Here is a 20,439-nt window from a genome sequence, read left to right on the forward strand (position 1 = left end):
AGTGACAAAAATCTCATGACTGGTCAAAGTCCGTCATGCTACTACTCCGGCGGTTTAATTACGAATTGTCCTTACCTCGGAAATAGGATTCGCCATTTCTACTTCCACATCGGATGGGCTGATGTCCAAACTGTCCATTATCTCCGTCTTAACCGCCAGCAAGATCCTGCCCCGGTACATAACACCTTCGCCCAGACCGTCGTTTAGTGTAGTGTGCTCATCGAACAGGGAGTAATCGCGTGGAGATCCATATAAATACACGTATGATGGACCGAAAGTGGGAAGGAAGCCTGGAAAAGGAAATAACATAAAAATCATATCTCTAGTTTTATTCAAAACTAAACAATATCATATCCGTACATTTACAAATGTTTAACTGAAGTAAATCAGATAGTCGTAATGTAAACTCCTTCACATTATTTAAGGCGCTACACGGACTGACCCTGACATTCGTATTAGACTAAAGGTGGATTGAAGCCCGTCAATTTAACTGAAGTAAATCAGATAGTCATAATATAAACTCCTTCACATTATTTAGGGCACTGCACGGACTGACCCTGACATTCGTATTAGGCTAAAGGTGGATTGAAGCTCGTCAAAATTGATCAATTTGATCAGCCAGTTAAAATTGATCACTTTGATCAGTTTGCTCAGAAAACCAGTTGATAAATTTGTTCAGAAAAGGTGGGTGTTACGTTTCGAAAATTTTGGAATTTTTTCACTATAACCGTATCTATGAGAGATCTAGTGTTTTAAATTCTCGCAATCTCGAGTGCACACCTTCAGAGAACAACATATGAAATTCCATTTCGACTAGCAGAGCGGATAGGCTGCTAGGTGTTCAGATATCGAGAATTTTTAGATATTTTTATGACCACGCTGTATACACATCTCGCTTTCCGAAATGGCCATGGAGACCCACTCTACGGACGGTGAACTTTTAAACTGAACTATCTTTCTTGTCATTGAACGCTACACCGGCTTCTTAAGGTCAATTGATTTTTGGCAGCAGGAACAAGGTCCGTGTTTTTTATGGCTCCAAATTCATGACTGTCAGAGTATAATACTAAAGCAGTTTTTGCAGTCCAGAAAGTACGACAATGATAGGTTTTAGTTGGCACGGTCAGTTAAGATGTATCTCCTATAATTCGGGTGTCAATCTTTCAACGACTTACGTTACAGTCCAACTTAGCACAAAATGATTTTCACTTGCTTGGCGCCCTCAGTGATCGTCTTGTAGACAAACACGTTTAAAGGCTGATGTAGACATTGAACAAGATGACCGGTTACGGCTATGCTAACCCAAAGACTTTAATTACAAGAAGTGTTAGGACCTTTGTGCATCGATAAGAAAAAAATCTGAATATATATGTTGTTGCTGCATAGCTACTTGAAGCATTCTGATTTAAGCCTTTCCGGCATGTTACCTTTTAAATTCGGAGTTTTGATAAAAAAAAAAAAAAAAAGGTAGGCAGTCTAATTAGGCCTAGAGGAGTACACAAGTAAAATTTTGTGAAGTATCGTTTTAATTCTGTGGGTGTGCCCAAAGTGGCACACGGATTGAATAGAGCTTCGAAAGGAGTGCTGAAACGAGCATTGTTGCCAATGAACTGACCGATGAGATGCGGAGAAACAATGAATACAGACTCTCGGTTGTCCTAGATTATCGGTGTGCCCGGTATGGGCACACCTAGGGTTCGCCGTTTGATTTTAGGCAAGATTTCAAGGTAAAAATTTAAAAATAATATAGAATAATTAGATTAGCATACAGCCAAAAAATAACATAAAAATTTCTTTTCAAACAATTCCTTTTATACCCCCCAAAAAACCTCGAAGACTTCTTTGAAAAATGAGGGTTTTAAGAAACTACACATGGCTAAAATATATGGACTGGTTTGTGTTGAGCTGCCATCTGCTATAAATAAAGAAGGTTCAGAGTAACCTATAGTAACCTATAAATCATTTTTCATTTAATTTTTCTGTGCGTACAGAAGGAAATTTTTAGGTGTGTCCATACCGAACACACTGTATCGCTAAGGGTTAATTTCGATTCTATTTGCTATAAACCTTACATATCTTTGTTTCTCAAACTATGAGATAAGTGAAATTAATAGCAATAACAACAACAACATTTGTGCAACTTATTTATGAAATCAACCAAAAAATAAAGGTTTAAAATAATAATTAAGGAGATAAAATCCCCTTAATTTTAGACTCCCGAATTAATCAGTTCATTTTGAAATTTAAGCATACATATTTATCTTCTAAATTTCATTTAGGACTTCATTTAGTAAATTGGAGAATAATATGCTTATGTCAGATTTGTAGGACACTATGGACTCTCTTTCTGACAGAATAATTCAAGACTCATATTCATCTTTTCAATGTCATTATTTCTATGACTGAATTACCAGCAAATGGTAGTAGCTCACAAAGCTTGCATCACACATATACACACATAAGAATGCTTTTTTGATGTTCCAATAATTACACCATATGTCATTTATTCTCGGTGAAAAATGTTTTAAAAAATGTTTTACCCAATTTATGAACATTTGTAACGATGGATCTTTGACTGTATAACATAAAATCTGTTTTTATTTTATTTCTTTTTTGGAGTAGAAGATTGCGAATAATTAGCCATACGTTTACTCGGAATCAACCTAAGGATTCTTTCTTGTCAGCTGGCTGTTCTGATTATAATACTGTAAAAGCATATAAGAAGAACACATTTAACTTCTTACATTCTTTAATTTCATTAATACCAGCAGATATATGATGCCTATGGAGTCAACATAAGATTAAAAAACAAAAGAATTCTGATGTTCTCGATAAATATTTTACCTTCATTTTTGTTTCAGCTGCTATATTAAAAATTCTGCGCACTGTATATCGAAATCTACCTAAGTTATTTACTCTAAGCGAATATCTAAGAATATCAGCTTTTTACCTTTTTCACCTTCGTTAGATATTTTGGAAAGTTCTATGAAGTGTGTGCCGATGACGGCGTCGTTGACGGGGTCGTTGTCCCGCAGCTGGATCTTGATCCGCTGACACAAGGGAGGGAACATCTCGGTAAATACAATTTGCTCGTTCCACGTGGGGCAGCATGTTCCTTTCCGCACAGATGTTTTTCCCTGGAATAAAGCAAATTATTCTTGAACAGTGTGGATACTCTCAATAACACTACTCAATAACATTTTACCCAGAACAGACTTGCCGTAGGATAGAGCTAAATTTGGATTACAGAAACAGAGAATTAAACGAGTAACAATGCAATTTTAAAAAATTCAAACAAATAAGTAGGATTAGTTTTCTTCGATCTCTACGAAAAGTTTCTTTAATTTGGAGAAATATGTGGATCTTGCAACTCATTTACTCCTCAGATATACTTTTACTAGAAGTTCGCAAATATATCAACGTTATTTGAAAGTTAGTGCCATTTGTCACGAATATACTATCATGAACACAGCTCGAAAATGCCATATAGTGGCCGACCATACCTGAAAACAAAACCAGCATAGTCAAAACGTGCATTTTTAGGGAAAAAGGCGTTTTAAATATTTTTGTTTTAAATTTTATTTTATCTATTGGGTGCGTGGAAAACTTCTTCTCCTTCTAAGCCAATAAAATTACTATTTAGAATTAAAACGTTTGGTAATGCCACTTTATACATCCATCGCATCATCGAAGGTCTGGAAAACCAACGCATTCTGCAATGATCGAAAATCATTCACTACCGAACTTCTTGGTAGCAGTGTAATTTAATGAATCATTTCCATCAAGTGGCATCTTAAATAAAAAAAAAAGCTCCCTCATCATGTTAAACTAACTTTAGTGAGGGTTTTGAAGAAAACTATGATTAAAATGTGATTTTCCGATTGAAAAATTTTCTATTAGTTCTAAACTGATATAAACTGAAGAGCCAAACCATTGTGACCACCTACTCAATAACGTATTGCGCGACCTTTGATCTAAAAAACAGCTGCAACTCGCCTTGATATGGATGCCATGATGTATTGGTAGATAACTGGAGACAGGTTGTACCAAATGTCTAAGCAGCAGTCACGCAAAGTCGAGATAGTCCGACATGGTAGTGTTTGAATTTGCCGCTCCATGACATCTCAAATATCGTCTACTGAGTTAAGGATCCAGTTAGTTAGGTGACTAGGGCATTAATTATAATTTATTTTTATGTTCCTCGTAGCACTGCAACACAATTCGAGAGTTGTGACATGCGGCGTTGTCCCGCTGGAAGATTCTATTTACAGTTGGGAAGACAGACGTTTTTTAAAGATGCAATTGATTCGACATTATGCTCAGGAGCTCTCATGGTCCGCAGCAGTCTGCAGCTTTCACGGGTTTTTCTACCGCAACTAAGGGTCTCAGAGACGCCCATGAGAACGTCTCCCAAAACATGATTACACCACCACCAGACTGTGTATGACTTGCTGTACAGGGAGAGCAACTGTTCATCTGGAAGGCGGCGTATTTTGATATGACCATCCACATGAAAAATAAAATACGAGGATCCATCCGACTAAGTAACTGTCTTCCACTTATACATGGTCCAGTCTCGAAGTTTCAGGGCCCACTGTAGGCATAATTGACAATGATACTTTGTGAAAGGGGCACACAAATGGGACCTTCCGCTGCGATATCCCATATCCAACAGTGTCCGTTGTACTGTGTGTTCCGAAAGACTTGCACTTGGACCTGCATTGTATTGGGCTACCAGCTGAGGCGATTTTGCTGTACCAAGGCGGACACTCTCTGACGTCCTTTCTCTTTGATGACGCGTGGATGTCCAATACCTTGCCGTCTACTGTTGATTTCACCGTCATTTATCCACTTTGCATAAATACCAACAATGGAAAATCTTGAACAACCTACCAGTCGTGCAATTTCAGTGATACTCGTTCCGAGTCTTGGGGCCATTACAGTCTACCTTCTATTAATTTCGCTTACATCAACAGTCTTTCCCATTACTCGCAAACGTAAGTGCAAAAATGACTCCTTATTTTCTCCAGTAGCAGTTAAATACGATTTCCATTTACTCATGTACTCTTCAACGTCATCCAGACGATTTCAGTGTGCAATGTGGGGATGGTCATAATGTTTTGGCTCGTCAGATTTCTGGAGACGTAAGCGTGAGTAATATTCTTTCATATCTACTCTCGCTTCATAAATCTAGCTTAAGCTATCTGAAATAGTAGCGGTGGAATCCGATGAATCATTCAAACCAAATGGCATTTTAAATCGAGTAAAATTACACCATCAACTAAAATTAACTTTAAATGAGAGTTTTTGATGTAAATTTTGATCAAACTGGGATTTTATGATTGAAACATTCTCTATATTCCGAAACAATATAAATGAATTCTGGAGTTTTGTTTGATTTTATCTGCATAAAAATACAGTTTAAAATACTTAGAACGATGGGATTTTAACTCATGAATCGTTTCCATCACGTGATATCTTTAATATTTTTTCAAATTTGAGCATTACATTGCTTAATTTTACGAAAAAGAGATTTGGCCTGCTAAATTAAAATAATTTGATAATCCCGAAGAAGAGTGTTAATAAAATATAAGCGTTTAAACAAAGGCTCTTCTAATGCAGTTCTTTGTTTAAAATATTAATACTGAAGGTATTTACATTTCTAAATTATTGCATAAAAATTAGGGAAAGAACGAAATCATAATTCACATGATTGCAAAAATTAAGCCTCATTTTTCATTTTTCGTTTTGTGCTTACAAAAAATTTTTTCTTTAGTTCTTGTGTTTAGTTTTTTAGTTCCTTTTTTCAGAATTGAGACTCTAAAAGACCTTTATTCCTATAATGCATACGCATGTATGATTATGAGAACAATCTCATATGATTATGTTATTTCAACTATGTTGCATATTACATGGCAATAGAAATGTTCTTATAACTGACTTTCATTAAGTTTAAATATGAGGAATATTAAAGTGCATACCGTGAGTCCAGCAAACGAGACCTGCACATACGGATCAACCAAATCACGAGCTTCCCCAGTGAAAGCTTTCTTAACGTTTGCCACGATTCCTGCGTTCATTCTCGGGAGACCATCTGCCCGATATATTTTCACAATGAAACGCGCGTGTTGTCGCTCTGCGGGAACACCATCAGGAAGCAACAAATTCCTGTAATTAACATAATTTATTCGCAAACTGCATTCATTAATAATTTCAGGTTACAAAGAATATTTTAATGCTGTTTTATTTTGTAAGGGAGATTTTTTCCAGTAATACTGTTAAACAGATAAAGAGAGACTTCACAAAATATATAGTTAAATAATGTAACATATTAATAGCTAATTAGCATGATTTATCCACAGCCACATTATGAACGATATTTTGTTTTGATTTCGGATTTTTTTATTCAGCGCCTGTTTAATGGATATGCAACAGTCATACGAAATGAATACAACAAAACTCCGTGAATGATTTAGTTATAACACACTAATAATGAACATAATTTATCCACGACTAAATGCATTTATTATTTCACTTACAAGAAATGTTTTAACAATATTTTATTTTACGTAAGTCATTTCTCCATGCTATGCTTTTAATCGGATAAAATGACTCTGCAAATACAATAATTGAATAGTACAAAGCATTAATAAATAACTAACATACTACCACATTAAATGATTATTTCACGTACACTGCGAAACAAAAACGGACAGCTCTACATCTTCTGTTCTACTGGACCGATCGGCGAAATTCAACTTGCGTTTTTCATGTCTCGAAAGCGCAACGTTGGATATGCATTAGATTTATATATATAGCATTGTTTTAATACAGGTATTTTAACACAAAATAGGACTTTTTCTGAAACAACATACCGATTTTTTCCCATATTTCGATTTCACGACTCAAATCATGCCAAACTGCCAAGTTTTGTGAAAATCGCAAGTTTTTAAAAAAAGCTCTCAAAATTTTAGCTCCTCCATGTTAATTGAATTTGTTATATATTTATTAATATCTCTTTTTTTAATTTATTTGATTTGTCCTTTCACATTTCAAAATTTAGGTTCATTCCAAATAAAATTCACCCATTTTTTGTGTTTTATTTTAAAAATTCGTATTTTAAAATACTTTTTATAAATTTTTCGAAAAAATTTTAGTTATAATCTATAAAATTTTTACCATCATGGACTATTTTTCCTCTCGGGCATCAATTAAAAACATAAGATAAATTTTTTAATTTCTCCGTAAATTTCGCACAAAATCTTACAAACTTTAATATTGAGGCATAATTTGAGTCGTAGAATCGAAATATAGAAACAATTGATATTTTATTTCAGAAAAGTCCTATTTTATGTCTACCTATGTTATATTATTGCTATATATGAATCTAATATGTATCCTAAGTCACGCTTTCGGTACGTAAGAAACGTAATTTGAATTTCGTTTTTTTTTACCCAGTGTACCAGCAATAATTTAATGATATTTTACTTCATGAGAGTAATTTTCCCAACTATTGAACTAGTAAAAAGTTAGTTTGCAAATATTACAATTAAATAGTATATTGTACTTTTAACTACTACTTTGGTTTGAAACGCGGTACCATAAAACGCAAGAGAATAGAAATTAATTTCAATGTGTCTTCTTGTTATGATCGGTAACTTGGCTTACTGGAATATCAAGCTGCGGCGTATTTTTCTAATGTGTTGTTGCGTACCTATGGTGGGCTTGTAATGGATTGAATGCAGAAGGAATCGACGATAGCTTGATCAAATTTACTTTCCCAAAGAAATACTTTACAGTTCTGGAACTTTCCACAAAGAACTTGCACAGCTGTTCTCAGCCAGAAGTTATAGTTCAAACTATTGAGAACGTTAAAGACAACGCAACGCAAAGCGCATCTAACAGGTAAAGCTCTTACAGATATCTCAGTACTAGTTATTCAGCTGTGAACCTAGCAACTAAGAACTGATGCTCTCTTCTGGCTTATATAGTTTTCCCTCGGCCGCCGCGAAATCTCTAGTACCTTCCATTTTTCGAAATTACTTTCAAAATTTCATTTTTACTTTATTAATTTTTGAAAGGCATATACGGTTAAAGTTACATGTAAGGCCCGGATAAGTTACATATAGAGATCAATTATAATTATTCAATAACAATGGCAGTAACAGTTATACAGGGAACGGACCAAAATCTCGCCAAATGTTCGCCAAGTTTGAGAACTTTTATCGACCTCTCGTCGAATTCGGCGACAAAAATTAGTCGCCAAAACCATCGCCAGCTTGGCGGTATCTCGCAAAATTGGCGAGATAGCCATTTACCTGAATATTACATAGATTTGCACAGACATTTTTCCGGCAGAATTTCATCTCTTCAGATATTTTATGCTACATATTATACAAAATATAACTAAAATTACATATGTACAAAATTCGTAACAATATTTATACATATTTAATTGCATTAATGCTGAGCTTGGAGTGGTGATGTTAGCAGCTGAGACTGTTCGTGCTATAAAACGAGCATAAACTATCTATACAAAAAAATTGCCAGAAATATCATTTTCTTAATTCATGAAATGTGAAATAAATGCTCCCGTTTAGGAAAAAAAAATGAGAAACTACAAAAACTGAAAGTTTTGGAACCTACGTCAACAACAGCGACTTAATAAAGGAAATTAAACTTCTTTGTGATATTAATTTGCTATTAGTTATTTGAATTCTAGAGTACATTCATAAATTTTAAATTAAGAGTAATATATGGTAATCGATAAAAATGCGATTATTCAGGGAAAAGAAAGTGTGTTTACATCAAAAGTGAAAGACTTTCACTAACTTTCGCCATCTTCGTGATAAATTTTGGAGGTAAGACGGAGTATTAAAACTGAAAATGTAATTCTATGGATTACAATAAAGTTTTAAGAACTTAAAACAAAGATCAGCGCACTATATTCCTTTGCAACTATTCTTATTCTATGCCTTTTATTTGCATTGTCTGGTCTGGTGTTAGATACTATAGAATAATTTAAGAATTGTTGGTACTATGAAAAAGGCTAGAAAGAGACAGATCAAAGAAAACCGAATAGAAGTAGCGGAGAGAATTTAATCTGGAGTCAGCTATAGTAAAAGTCTCGTTCAAAACTACTTTTCAGCTACTGCATTTTCCCCTCTATCAACTAACTTAAAACAATTCGATCTAATTCCTTTGTAGACTTTCTTCACTATTAAGCACGAACTTGCTTTACAAAAGCTAGAAGTGATTGGAATGAGCAATATCGCTTGCCTATTGAAGAAGAAGCATTAGAATTCTGAATTTACAACTAAACAAGCTATTTTATTTTCGCCTACGTTTTCGGTAATAATGCTGCATCATAAAGGAATCTTAATCTTTCTTAAATTATTATCAGGGAGGAAATATGTTACTAAAAGGAAACAGTTGTCAAAAAATGAAACTCTTCCTTTTTACATATAAGTAAATAAAATTATGGAGAAAAAAAGAAACATTCTCTGTTTTAAATGACAACGAGCTTTAAGTAAGGTATAACTTCCGGCTGATCGTTTATAACAAAGCTAATTTGTTGTTCCAATATAATCGTATTTGCTGTTTAAATATAAAGGTTTGTAAGACAAAATTTTGCATTTTGTTTCATTAAGTAGAATTATCTATGTGTCAAAACTGGTTTTCCGAATTAATACCAACATGACAACAGGTTTGCCCCCCGATTCTTTTATTCAAAATTAAATTTCATCGGCTGTTGAATAACACATAATTTAATTTTTTAATTAAAACAAATTAAGTGCTTATAATAGCATAAGGCATTTTCTCCCTCCTTTTTGCATGCCTTTGTGGTACATCGGAAGCACACTCGGCATGTATTCGAGAGGTCCAGGTTCGAGTCACGACGAAGGCAATGATCATTTTTCATGTCTTCTGCTTCAAAATAACCTAATGACTCTACAATGGTGCCGAAACTAAAAAGGTGGTGGATGATGATTCTTCACCACAGGATTTGGCGACTGCGTCCCTTAATCTCCAGTCGCCCATTAAAAGGGCAATTACATAAGGCATTTTCTTCCTCCTTTCTTCATGCCTTCGATGTAACAATAGCATACTTGGAGCGTATTCGAGATGTTCAGTTTCGAGTCCCGGTGAGGGCATTGCTCATTTTTCATGTCCCCTGCTTCAAATAATCTAATGACTCTTTAATACATCTAAAATAAATACTTTAAAACGAGTACCGGAGAATGCTATTCAAGATTCAAGTATAAGTTCGATCTAAGTTCGATACCAGCCTAACGGCTTGCTGTATGTTTAGTTTTCGTGTTTTCCTTATTTGTAATCTGAATATAAGTTTAGCCTCGTTTGTTTTGCATATTAATATAACCTAACAGAACTTAAATAAATTAGGAGCCAAAACGAAAAGTGTATATTTATAGGGGAAAACAATGGTACCAAAGGAAGAAAAAGAATACATTTACTACGGCAATCAAAGCACTTGCTTTAAAAACCTTCATAATTTTTCCTACATTTCTTGGAGTTTCATGTAAACCAATAAAACTATAGATACAACTCTTATTAATCGAGGTAATTTTTTACTTATGCAAACATCTAATTAAGATAAATGAGAAATTTAGCTTTTTATTGCTTATACATCATCCAGATAAGTGAGAAATGCGATTTTCTACCAATTTATGCGCCATATCTACTACTCAAGATAAACCAGAAATGTAACTATCTCACAAGTCTTTTAAAACTAAAAAAATTCAGAGAAAGTAAACAAGGCCTAGTTATATTTACTATTCACCTGATTCTAGTGCACTATTATTGAGTTTTTTATTATAATTTCATATAAATGTAGTGAAAATAACTTTAACATTTAAAGGATAGGACGCAGTTTGCTTCAAGAGAAGCGCATGAAAATTTGTAATTTTCTTATCGGAAAAATATTAAATAATGTTAACCATTATAACTTTATTATAACTATTTTGATCTCCGCTTTGACATAAACTTTAAAAAATCTTTAAAAGAATCTAAGAAAAACATTAAAACATATTATAATATAATTTTGTTATATTTTTATATAATAAAAGGCTTTCAATATTGTTAAAATCTCAATATTATAAGTTTGCTACATTTGAGATTAAAAATGAAAATGACACAAGATGAATAATTTTCATAAACTAAAAAATTATTAGTAATATAAGAAATTCATAAAATTAGAAAAAAAATTAATTAAAAAAACCCAAAGATCGGATATATGTTGCCAGATATTTAGGTAATACCTTTGATTAATTTATCAAGTATTGAGTCTCGAAAATATACAACCTAAATTATTTATATTACGCATTTAAATATAACAAAGAAAACAAAAGTTAAACAAAGATAGAGAAGAGTTCGAAAATATCACCCCGAAAAGAAATTAGTATTATAAAAGAACAAAATCGTTCTAATTCCTAGATACTTTTTTTATAACAACTTCACCTAGTGCCAATGAAACCTCTCTTCTACGACCATAAAAGCATGAAATTTAAAAGCTGATAGAAATCGATACGACAACTGAGTAGATAATGTCGATATTCGGTTTTAAACTAAATTGAAAATGAAATTTAAGATTTATTCTCGTAATCGTTTCCAAGAATTTATCGCAACAATGTAAGAATGCGTACATAATTCATGTAACGCATAATACGAAGAATTAGTTTACTACCATTTTGGTACATAATATTCTGTAAAATGATTAAATAATATTAACGATATTGATATAAAAACATCATTATTTTATCTAAAGGAAAAGTGAAATACAAAAAAATCGATACTTACGCTTCTATGTCATCTTCATCTTTTTCACTTTTTGGAGGCGGCTGAGAAGAAAAAATAATTTTTGTTAGTAATTCTATCCGTACGAAATCATTTTGTAGTAGAGTGAAATTGCTTTCGGCATAAACGTTTATACATTTTCTGATGCGAAGAAGAAACAGTTTATTTTAGTTTTGGAATAGCTTTTTACAGTTTAATATCGGACTTCTTCTAGGAATGCGAAGAAGAGAAGTAAGATAAGACATTGAAATGAGTTTTAAAAAGGTAAGATGAGACTTCAGCCTTTGTGGATTATTATTTCTCTCGAAAATAGGACGAGAAAATTAATTTTAAAGTATTGCCACATCAGAAACGCACCCAAGATCTTTTTATGAATAATGTGTGAAATGATAAATGCAGTTTTCTCTCATAATAAAATTAGAATATGTAATTTGGTTTCCTTTAACTAAATTTTTTACTTAATTTTTACAATTTATATCCTTTATCTGTAATAGGAAGAGCTGAAACTCCACGATTAAAGAAAGTTAATATCTTTGTTACCCATTTCCTAAGCTAGGAACAAATGAATTTAAATTGCTTTATTAACCATATTTTAACTTATATTAATCATAATAGCTTTCTGAAAAAGGAAGTCACTGATATGATAGCTTTAAGATATCCAAAATTCATTAAAATTTTCTTGTGTGTTACTTTACCTATTAATATTTTTACACACACAAAAAAAAAATAAATAAATAAATAAATAAATAAATAAATAAAAATAAATAAACATATTATAGTACATTTCATATCCTGGCAAAATAAAAACGATTTTGACTAAGGGGAAATATTTGTTGCAAGTTGTTTCCTCAAGTGATATGGGAAAAATAAAGGCTTAGTTACGTTTTGAATAATTAAATTACTTTCTCTAATAAAAAAGCGATAAGTATCCTCCTAGTGATAAATTATAATGAAATAACGTAATAGAAAAATCCCCCCCCTAAACATGTGGTTTGCTGTTTTTTAACGGCTTGTTTTGAATATATGATTTTATAGTTTAAATCATGCATTCCTGGGAAACTAATTCTTAAAATAAGAAGCCGATTTTAACAGCTTTGTTAAAAATTATAATTAGATTTTAAACCCGAACCCATACACCAAGACTGAATGCTGCAATTCTTAAAATAATGCGATTTATTTAAATCCTTGGATTTTAAACATTATTAAATTAATAGCACCTCTTCGACCTGTAAGAAAGCAATCTGGAAGTTTCCGATTGCAGGCTAATCTTTTTTAAAAATTGTGCTTGCCTGTTATGTATTATTTGCTATTTTAAAAATGTTTTATTTGAACGATAAGATAATGACGATTTAAAGATATTTTTGCGTGACATCTATACGTACGGACAGAATAAAGGACTGTTTTTGGCAAAAAGGTTTTTAAAATGGATTTAAAAAAGACTTTTTTCTTCTGTCTGTACTAAGTCTGTACTTGTATACGTACGTATGTATGTATCTCGCATAACTCAAGAACGAGTAAACGTAGAACGGTGAAATTTCATACATGGGGCTGCTATAACATGTAGTTGTGTACTTCCCGTTTTCGTCGCAATCGTCTGCAAAATTTATATGCAAATATACATATTCCCACTCTGATACCTGGATCGATGAGATTAGGTTTCTTATTTTTATATATTCGTAAATTGTGCATTTTTTGCTTTAAAATCGACTGAATTACAGTTCTTATGTTGCGGTTAAGTTTTATACGGCTTAGGTTTATTTCCATGTAATTGCTGTAGAATTATCAACAATTTAAAAGTTTAAGTGGCGAGTTAAGCCTAACGAACCCCCATTTGTTTAAATTTGAAACTCAGTAGAACAGTGAATCAAGTCAGTTTCTGCACCTTTAATATACTTTTTCGCCGAGCGGAACCTAAATGTAAACTTTTTTCGCCGAGCGGAACCTAAATGTAAACTAAAAGTTTTGTGCACCGAAAAATCTGCCTTCTTGACCTCTGGCCGAATCCTCGATTTTCCGTAGAAAATCTAATTTTAATTGTAATTTTTTTTACTGTATCTGCTATAGGCTATATATTTTTAACTGTACTGCTATAACTATATATTGTTATCTGAATGTAGGTAAAGAAATAATATTCTCATTTTACCTGTAAGTGATCAATGATTACTTCGGCGTTCTTCCGAAACTACTCGCATATAGTGCCGTTCTCGATTTTCAGGCGACATAATTTGATAGAAAATGGGAGGGAGAAATGCAGGAAGAAACAGTTTTAGGAGCTTCTGGGTAACTTTATGATGATATAATTTAACGATGGAAAATTCTTCAATGAACATACCATTGCAGATAACGAGCCCATGGAATCGATGCTGCAGCCATTTTCCCACTTCTCGTAGAATGCGCCTTATTTAATGGGGAAAAAATTTGTAAGGTTTCAGATTTCAACGGTCGTCCAAAAGGGTTTAATAAGGTTTTATATGCCATCGCTGTGCTCGTAGTCTACCAGTATGCTGCTACACACCCTCCTACTAACCATTTTTTTTTCTGTCTTTTTAGCTTTATTATTAAACATAATTTTCTTCGCATTTACACCATATACCATTCAACAACATAATTGCAAAAATAGCACAGCAGTATACGTTTAGAATTTCCGATGCGGCATACATTTGTTGTTGGTATGCATTTTTTTCAGTCTTCTCAGTTCATTATATCAGTACTTCAGTTTTCTTACTATGATGCCTTTAAAAATTTTTTGTATTTTTATTATTAACATTTTGTGTGATTACTTTATTCATTAAGTATCACATTCGTAGCGTTTGCACCTCATACAGTTCGATACAGCAAAATCACAAAACAATTAAAAGCAGCCTATCTTTAGAAATTACGATAAACAGTCTCGCGGGAGATAAAAATGTTTCATTCCATAGTGTGTTGCCATCGCTCGTTTTGAAATCATTGAATATTTTAATGAAAAATTGGTTAAAGCGCTACAAAATATGAAATTGATAATACAAAAAATTTAAAATTCAAACTTCAGGCTTCCAGGTGCCGATGCTGTGGGAGAGGACTACGTTATTCAAACTTTTTTTCTCTAGGTACCGTTGTTTTTTCAAAATGCAAGAAACATACATACATTCAAGCAGATTGTTCATTATATAATTTAAGTATAATATAAGGCGATAATATTTGGTGGCCGCAATTTGAAAAGTGATACTCTATGATTCAAAGCAAATAGTGATTCAACGCATAGTGATTCAGCGCAAAATGCAGATTTGAGACTAATATCCCTTTCGGGGCTAAAGTCCTTTAGAGGCTAATAAAGTAGAATTGGACTCAAAATCATTAATTTCGCAGACCTTTCTTCAAATTCTTGCGATAATGATTCATAACAACGCCAACTAACTTGTAACGAAGTGTATCGCGGCCCATATAAAATTGGTTCGGCTGCCAATTTGAGACTATTGCTGTATGCAGCTTGGCAAATAACCAGTTTCGAATATTGCCATTCGACGTTGCATACGGCTTTAATTTATCTTCCACTTTTAATTATTATTTGCTTAAAAACTCGTCTGTTGTCTTAAAATGTATACTGTTTAAATGCAGTATACATTTCATACTTCAATAGGCCGCGCAAAGAGAAAAGTTAATAAAAATTTTTAAAAAAATCTGAAAGTTTTTAGATTTTGCATTATGCCCAAAGGGGCGTTTTTTCAACGTTTTGTGTGTTACCTTTATTTATTAAATATCATGTTCTTCGTACTTAAATCATAAAATTCAGTTCAACAGCAATATCGCAAAATAAATTAAAAATAAGCATTTCTTTAGAGTTTCCGACACAGTCTCGCGCATATACAAAATTTTAATACATAGATAAAAATATACCTTTTTTTTTTGGTACAGTGTTGCCATTGCTCTTCTTGAAATCGTTGAGTTTGTTAATCAAAAATTCGTCAAAGTTTTACAAAATATAAAATAGATGATAAAAAATTCTAAATTCCAAATTTGGGCTTCTATATGTCCATATTTGGGTGGAAACATACGTTATTCAAAGTTTGATGGCTCTAGGTACCTTTGTTTCATCACAATGCGAGACACATACATACATTTATGTAGATTTTTCATTATTTAATTTTTTTAAATGTAATATATGGCCCTAATAATTTTTTTCCAATGGTAGATTGTGAACAATTACAAATGTAACCCAGTCCATTAATCTATACAAGGCCGCATGTGGTGGTCTCTTTGTTATGGAGGCACCTAATAGGTGGGCCACCATCGCCTTTCCTATGAAGGGACGGACGGTTACAATCATGCCTTTTCCAGGATTCGAACCCAGGCCCTTCGGCATCGCAGTCAGCTTTCCTGACCACTATACCGACTGGGCGGTATAGCTGTAATATTTGGTGACAATAATTTGAAAAGTGAATCAACGTTTATAGTGAATCAACGCAAAATGCCAAAACGAAATTAATAGTCCCTCTGGGCAAATTACCCCTTTGCCCCACACTTTAAACTTATTTTTAAATAACTTAGCTAGTTGATAATACAGTTAGCTGGCATAATTTATAATATATCCAATACGTAAGTGTTACTCATCAGCGGTAAAGTCGCTAAACACTGGTAGTTCCGACGTGGCTTGCAACATTACTGGCTGTATCGGCTTTTTTTCGTGGTTTTGCCCTTGTATGACGTGTATACGAGCCAGTTTCCTTTTGAAAGTTTTCTATGAAGGCATCACTTCCCTTAAGCCGATCGCTCTCGAGTGCTTTGGCATAGTTAATTAAAACCAAACCAAACCATAATTGTTGCCAATATTTGTAGTATTTTTGTAATATATGAAAGTTATTTTCCTGCGTCATATACCCACATTAAACACCGCAGCAGAATATTACTCAATGTTTGTAACGTTCTTTTAAACCAAAATTCCTTCTCACAGCTTAAAAAAACAGATATTTGTCATAGCCTTTTTAAAGCAAAAATATTGAAAACGTCAATTTATTAGCCTTTTTCATTTATTGACAGGGTAACTGAAATTCAAAATATCGGAAAAAGTAATTTTTTATTTATTTATACATAGTTGGTCCCGTTTTCTTACAAAGCAGCATTTTATGCTTATTATCTTTTAAACTTCCAAAGCTTTATTACTTTTTCTTCTGAAAAAGTATAAATTTATTCAACGATGAACAAAGTTTCTGCTCTCGAATCTGCGCCAAATTCAGAATTTTATAGGATTTAATATAAACATCGATAAAGTCTTACGGGGGCGTTTTTGAATAACTTAATCCTTTGAATAGAAACGTTTTCTTCGCTTTACAGTGACGAAAGGTCATTGTTAAATTTTACTTCTGAATGCAAAATTAAATTCATTTTTTGAAAGTAGACGGATTTTTGAAAATCATTTGCATAAAAAATGGCAACGGCGTGATATGATTTGTCAACAGCAGGTCTTTATAAATGGAATTCGTTTGGGAAGAGGAATACATTATTCATTTTTATTGTATTCTCCTTTCCTTATGCTCTTAGCAATTTCGAATTCTCTATGCTTTTAACATTTCATTTTTAAGAAATTTCCAAAATTCTGAATTAAAAATAAACAGTTTTTTTTTTCTATATTAACGTGTGGTAAACGTAAATTGTTAGAATGAATGAAGTCGCTTGCTAGGGAATTTACGGATAACAGGAACAAACACTAACAACATCTGACTGCCTTGGCGAAGGTTGAATTCCAGAGATGGCATGGATGTTAGTAAATGTATAGTGTCCGTGCGGCATAGGGGCACTTTAAATTTGAAACGATCCGAAAGTCCTCTCGAGAGGTTGATGGTAGGGGAAAAGGGGATGGGAGACTCGAACTCGTCCACCCGGGGTGCTCTCCATCAAAACTGGAGGCCGAAATGAGCTACATTGCGCTGTAACTTGTAAGGTGCTCTCAAGGCTGTTGCCAATGACAGGCTAAAACTTGCGCCTCTTGCCACTAGGAATTTCGTGGGCTTGGGCTGACTATAGGTCAGACAAGTGAGCATTAGCAACTACAACAACATCATCATTTAAGAAATGTGTATAATGTTGAATAGTTTACTTCAAGATTTAAATTTCTAAATAATGAACCTGGGCATTTTTCATATAAAGTGTTTTTTGAAATAAGATTTAAAAGTATAATTTTGGAAATGGGCTTTAAATAGCATAAATTACAGTTAGCAAAATATGTATAAAACTTTTCCTTAGGAATTTGCAAAAAAATAATTGCTTATGGCAAAAGATAATTTATCCAGCCAAAAATTATCTGGAGTCTTTGAAATTCGCAAAAGAATCTGACGTGGACACCACATTGACTTTCTTGTATGGCTTACTGAATTAAACATTTCTCTCTGCACTACATTCTAACTTACTTCTTAGAAGTCTTTTAACTTTGTTAAACGATCCCTCCCCGCAAATTGAAAATGACATCAAAAGTTACAAATTTTGAAATTAAATATCCCAGTCAATTTTTGTCGTATGGGAGTCAAATTTCTTATAAGTTTATTAAAAGTTAGATTTCGTTATTAGTCGAAAACTACGTCTTAAATAAAATTTGATATTGCCATGACATGCTATGCCATATTCATAAAACGTAACGCTTATTAATTGTAAGTATGTGACGATGACCAACTATTGCGAAAATAACGGTCAAGCGAGGACGTTTAAGCCGGGTTATGCTTGGTTTTGGTTTTATTTGATTATGGCAAAGAACATAAGGGCTACCACCACCTAGCCGGTAGAGTGGTTATGGTGACCCAACTGCTATAGCGATAGACACGTGCTCAACCCCCAAGGAGGCATGCTTGTAACTGTCAGTCCCTTCATAGAAGGCAACGATAGCTACCTATTAGTTGATTCCATAATAATATGGCTACCGCTTTTGGCCCTTGTAGTGGTGAAAGGCTAATAGCTATTAAATAAAACGCCTTGCCTAAAAAAAAAAAAAAAAAAAAAAAAAAAAAACATAAGGGCTGACTGCCTAAGGAGAGAGATGTGTCAGAGAAGAACTTTCTAAAGGAAACTAGCTCGTATACACGTTACGCAACATGAAAACGCACATGCCTCCACTCGTTCGCCTGGAATAGAACGCACATCCGAACTACCAATGTTAAGCAATTTTATCGCCCAGCCGCTGTTAGGCCTCAAAGTCGGGTTAGGAATAGTGGGTGTACATATATATACATGTTTGGTACTGCCTATTATAATAAAAAAGGAACGTGAACAATTAGATGTTCTATCAATAAAATTTCTCCGATATATGGCTAATCGGTTTTGACTTATGTGACGCACATGGATACATACGTACGTAGTAATGTCACGAAAAAATCTTGTTCGGATCTATTTAAATCCATTTTGCACAAAAGAGTCTTTTATTCTAGCCCTACATACAGAATCAACCAAAAAGAAATTCAAATGGACTCGGGAACGGTCAAAATTGATATTTCCGTTGAAATACACTGGCGTGCAAAACTTAAGCAACATTGTAAATTTTAATCAGATAGCCAGGAAATTGCAGAAAAGTGGTTTTTGCGGTCAGTACTATGAATACGCAATTCAGTAGAAATGTAATGCGTATGCACTTGTCAGACACAAAACGTCACAGACGACGTGAGCGTACGCAAAACACGTGCGGTCGAAGCTCTCAACTCAAGGCGATAAAAGGAAAGACAGAGACGCGATTAAAGACATTCTCTGCAAACGCAAGTGAGTTCTTTTGTGAAATATGGCTAGAAGAAATCACCTGGATGACTTCACAAGCGGAAGAATAATCGGAAAGCTGGAGGAGAGACGTAATGTGACTAGTGTAGCTGAAGAATTCGGAATAAAAAAAGTATCGTTTCGCGCGCTTCAAAAGCCTTCCAAACCATAGATACAGCTGTTAGAAAGGTTAGTGGTGGCTGCCCTGAGAAAACAATTGCAGTGGATGATCAATATATCGTCCTGCAGGCGAAAAGAGCCCGAAACCAGCCAGCAAGCGTCTTAACTCAGCAACTGTTCACAACAACGGAACGACAAGTACCGCGGTTTGCTGTGGTCAGACGCCTTCACAAAGGTGGCCTATTCGCCCGCCGTCCTGAACGCTGCGTCTATTTGAAAGTTGGCCATCAGCGCAACCGTTTAAAGTGGTGCAAGGAGCACAAAAATTGGGCATCTCCATACTGATGAGATGCCCAATTTTTGGGCTGTTTTTGAGTCGTGCCCTCTTTCTGCCGTGCCCTCTTTCTGCCGTGCCCTCTTTGAGTTGTTTTAGTGTCACAAGCGATCCTGAACGCCAGTTGATTTGGAGAGGTCGGAACACGGTTTCATCCCAATAACATCACAGAAAGAGATCTTTACGGTGGTCCTAGAGTTCTCCTCTGGGAAGGCATTATGCTGAACGGGCGGACAGAGCTCCACACTTTCGACAGAGGTTCTGAAACCGGAGATCGCTATTGCCAGGAGGTGATCCTTCCCCATGTACGTTTGCTCCGAGGTGCCATTGGAGCGGACTTCGTTTTTATGGATGACAATACACGGCCACACCGGTATCCTTCTGTTCAGAAGCTACTGGAAAGTGAAGATATCACTCGAATGGATTGACCAGCGTACTCCCCTGATTTAAATCTCATACAA

General features: G+C 34.1%; 1 protein-coding gene across 1 annotated transcript in view; it reads right to left on the bottom strand.

The window, feature by feature from the left end:
• The window catches only part of LOC118186930 (otoferlin-like), a 963,443-nt gene that overhangs the window by 262,089 nt on the left and 680,915 nt on the right, over nucleotides 1–20,439 (bottom strand). Inside the window, exons 13-16 of the mRNA XM_085813615.1 lie at nucleotides 11,818–11,858; nucleotides 5,982–6,168; nucleotides 2,951–3,137; nucleotides 76–290 (exon numbers count right to left, since the gene is read on the bottom strand). Coding sequence (XP_085669741.1) covers nucleotides 76–290; nucleotides 2,951–3,137; nucleotides 5,982–6,168; nucleotides 11,818–11,858 — 630 coding nt within the window. The remainder of the gene's footprint in view (nucleotides 1–75; nucleotides 291–2,950; nucleotides 3,138–5,981; nucleotides 6,169–11,817; nucleotides 11,859–20,439) is intronic.

Source organism: Stegodyphus dumicola, chromosome 3, assembly GCF_044657685.1.
Source record: "Stegodyphus dumicola isolate Sdum_Otavi_A_Nest chromosome 3, ASM4465768v1".
NCBI classification, from domain to species: domain Eukaryota; kingdom Metazoa; phylum Arthropoda; class Arachnida; order Araneae; family Eresidae; genus Stegodyphus; species Stegodyphus dumicola.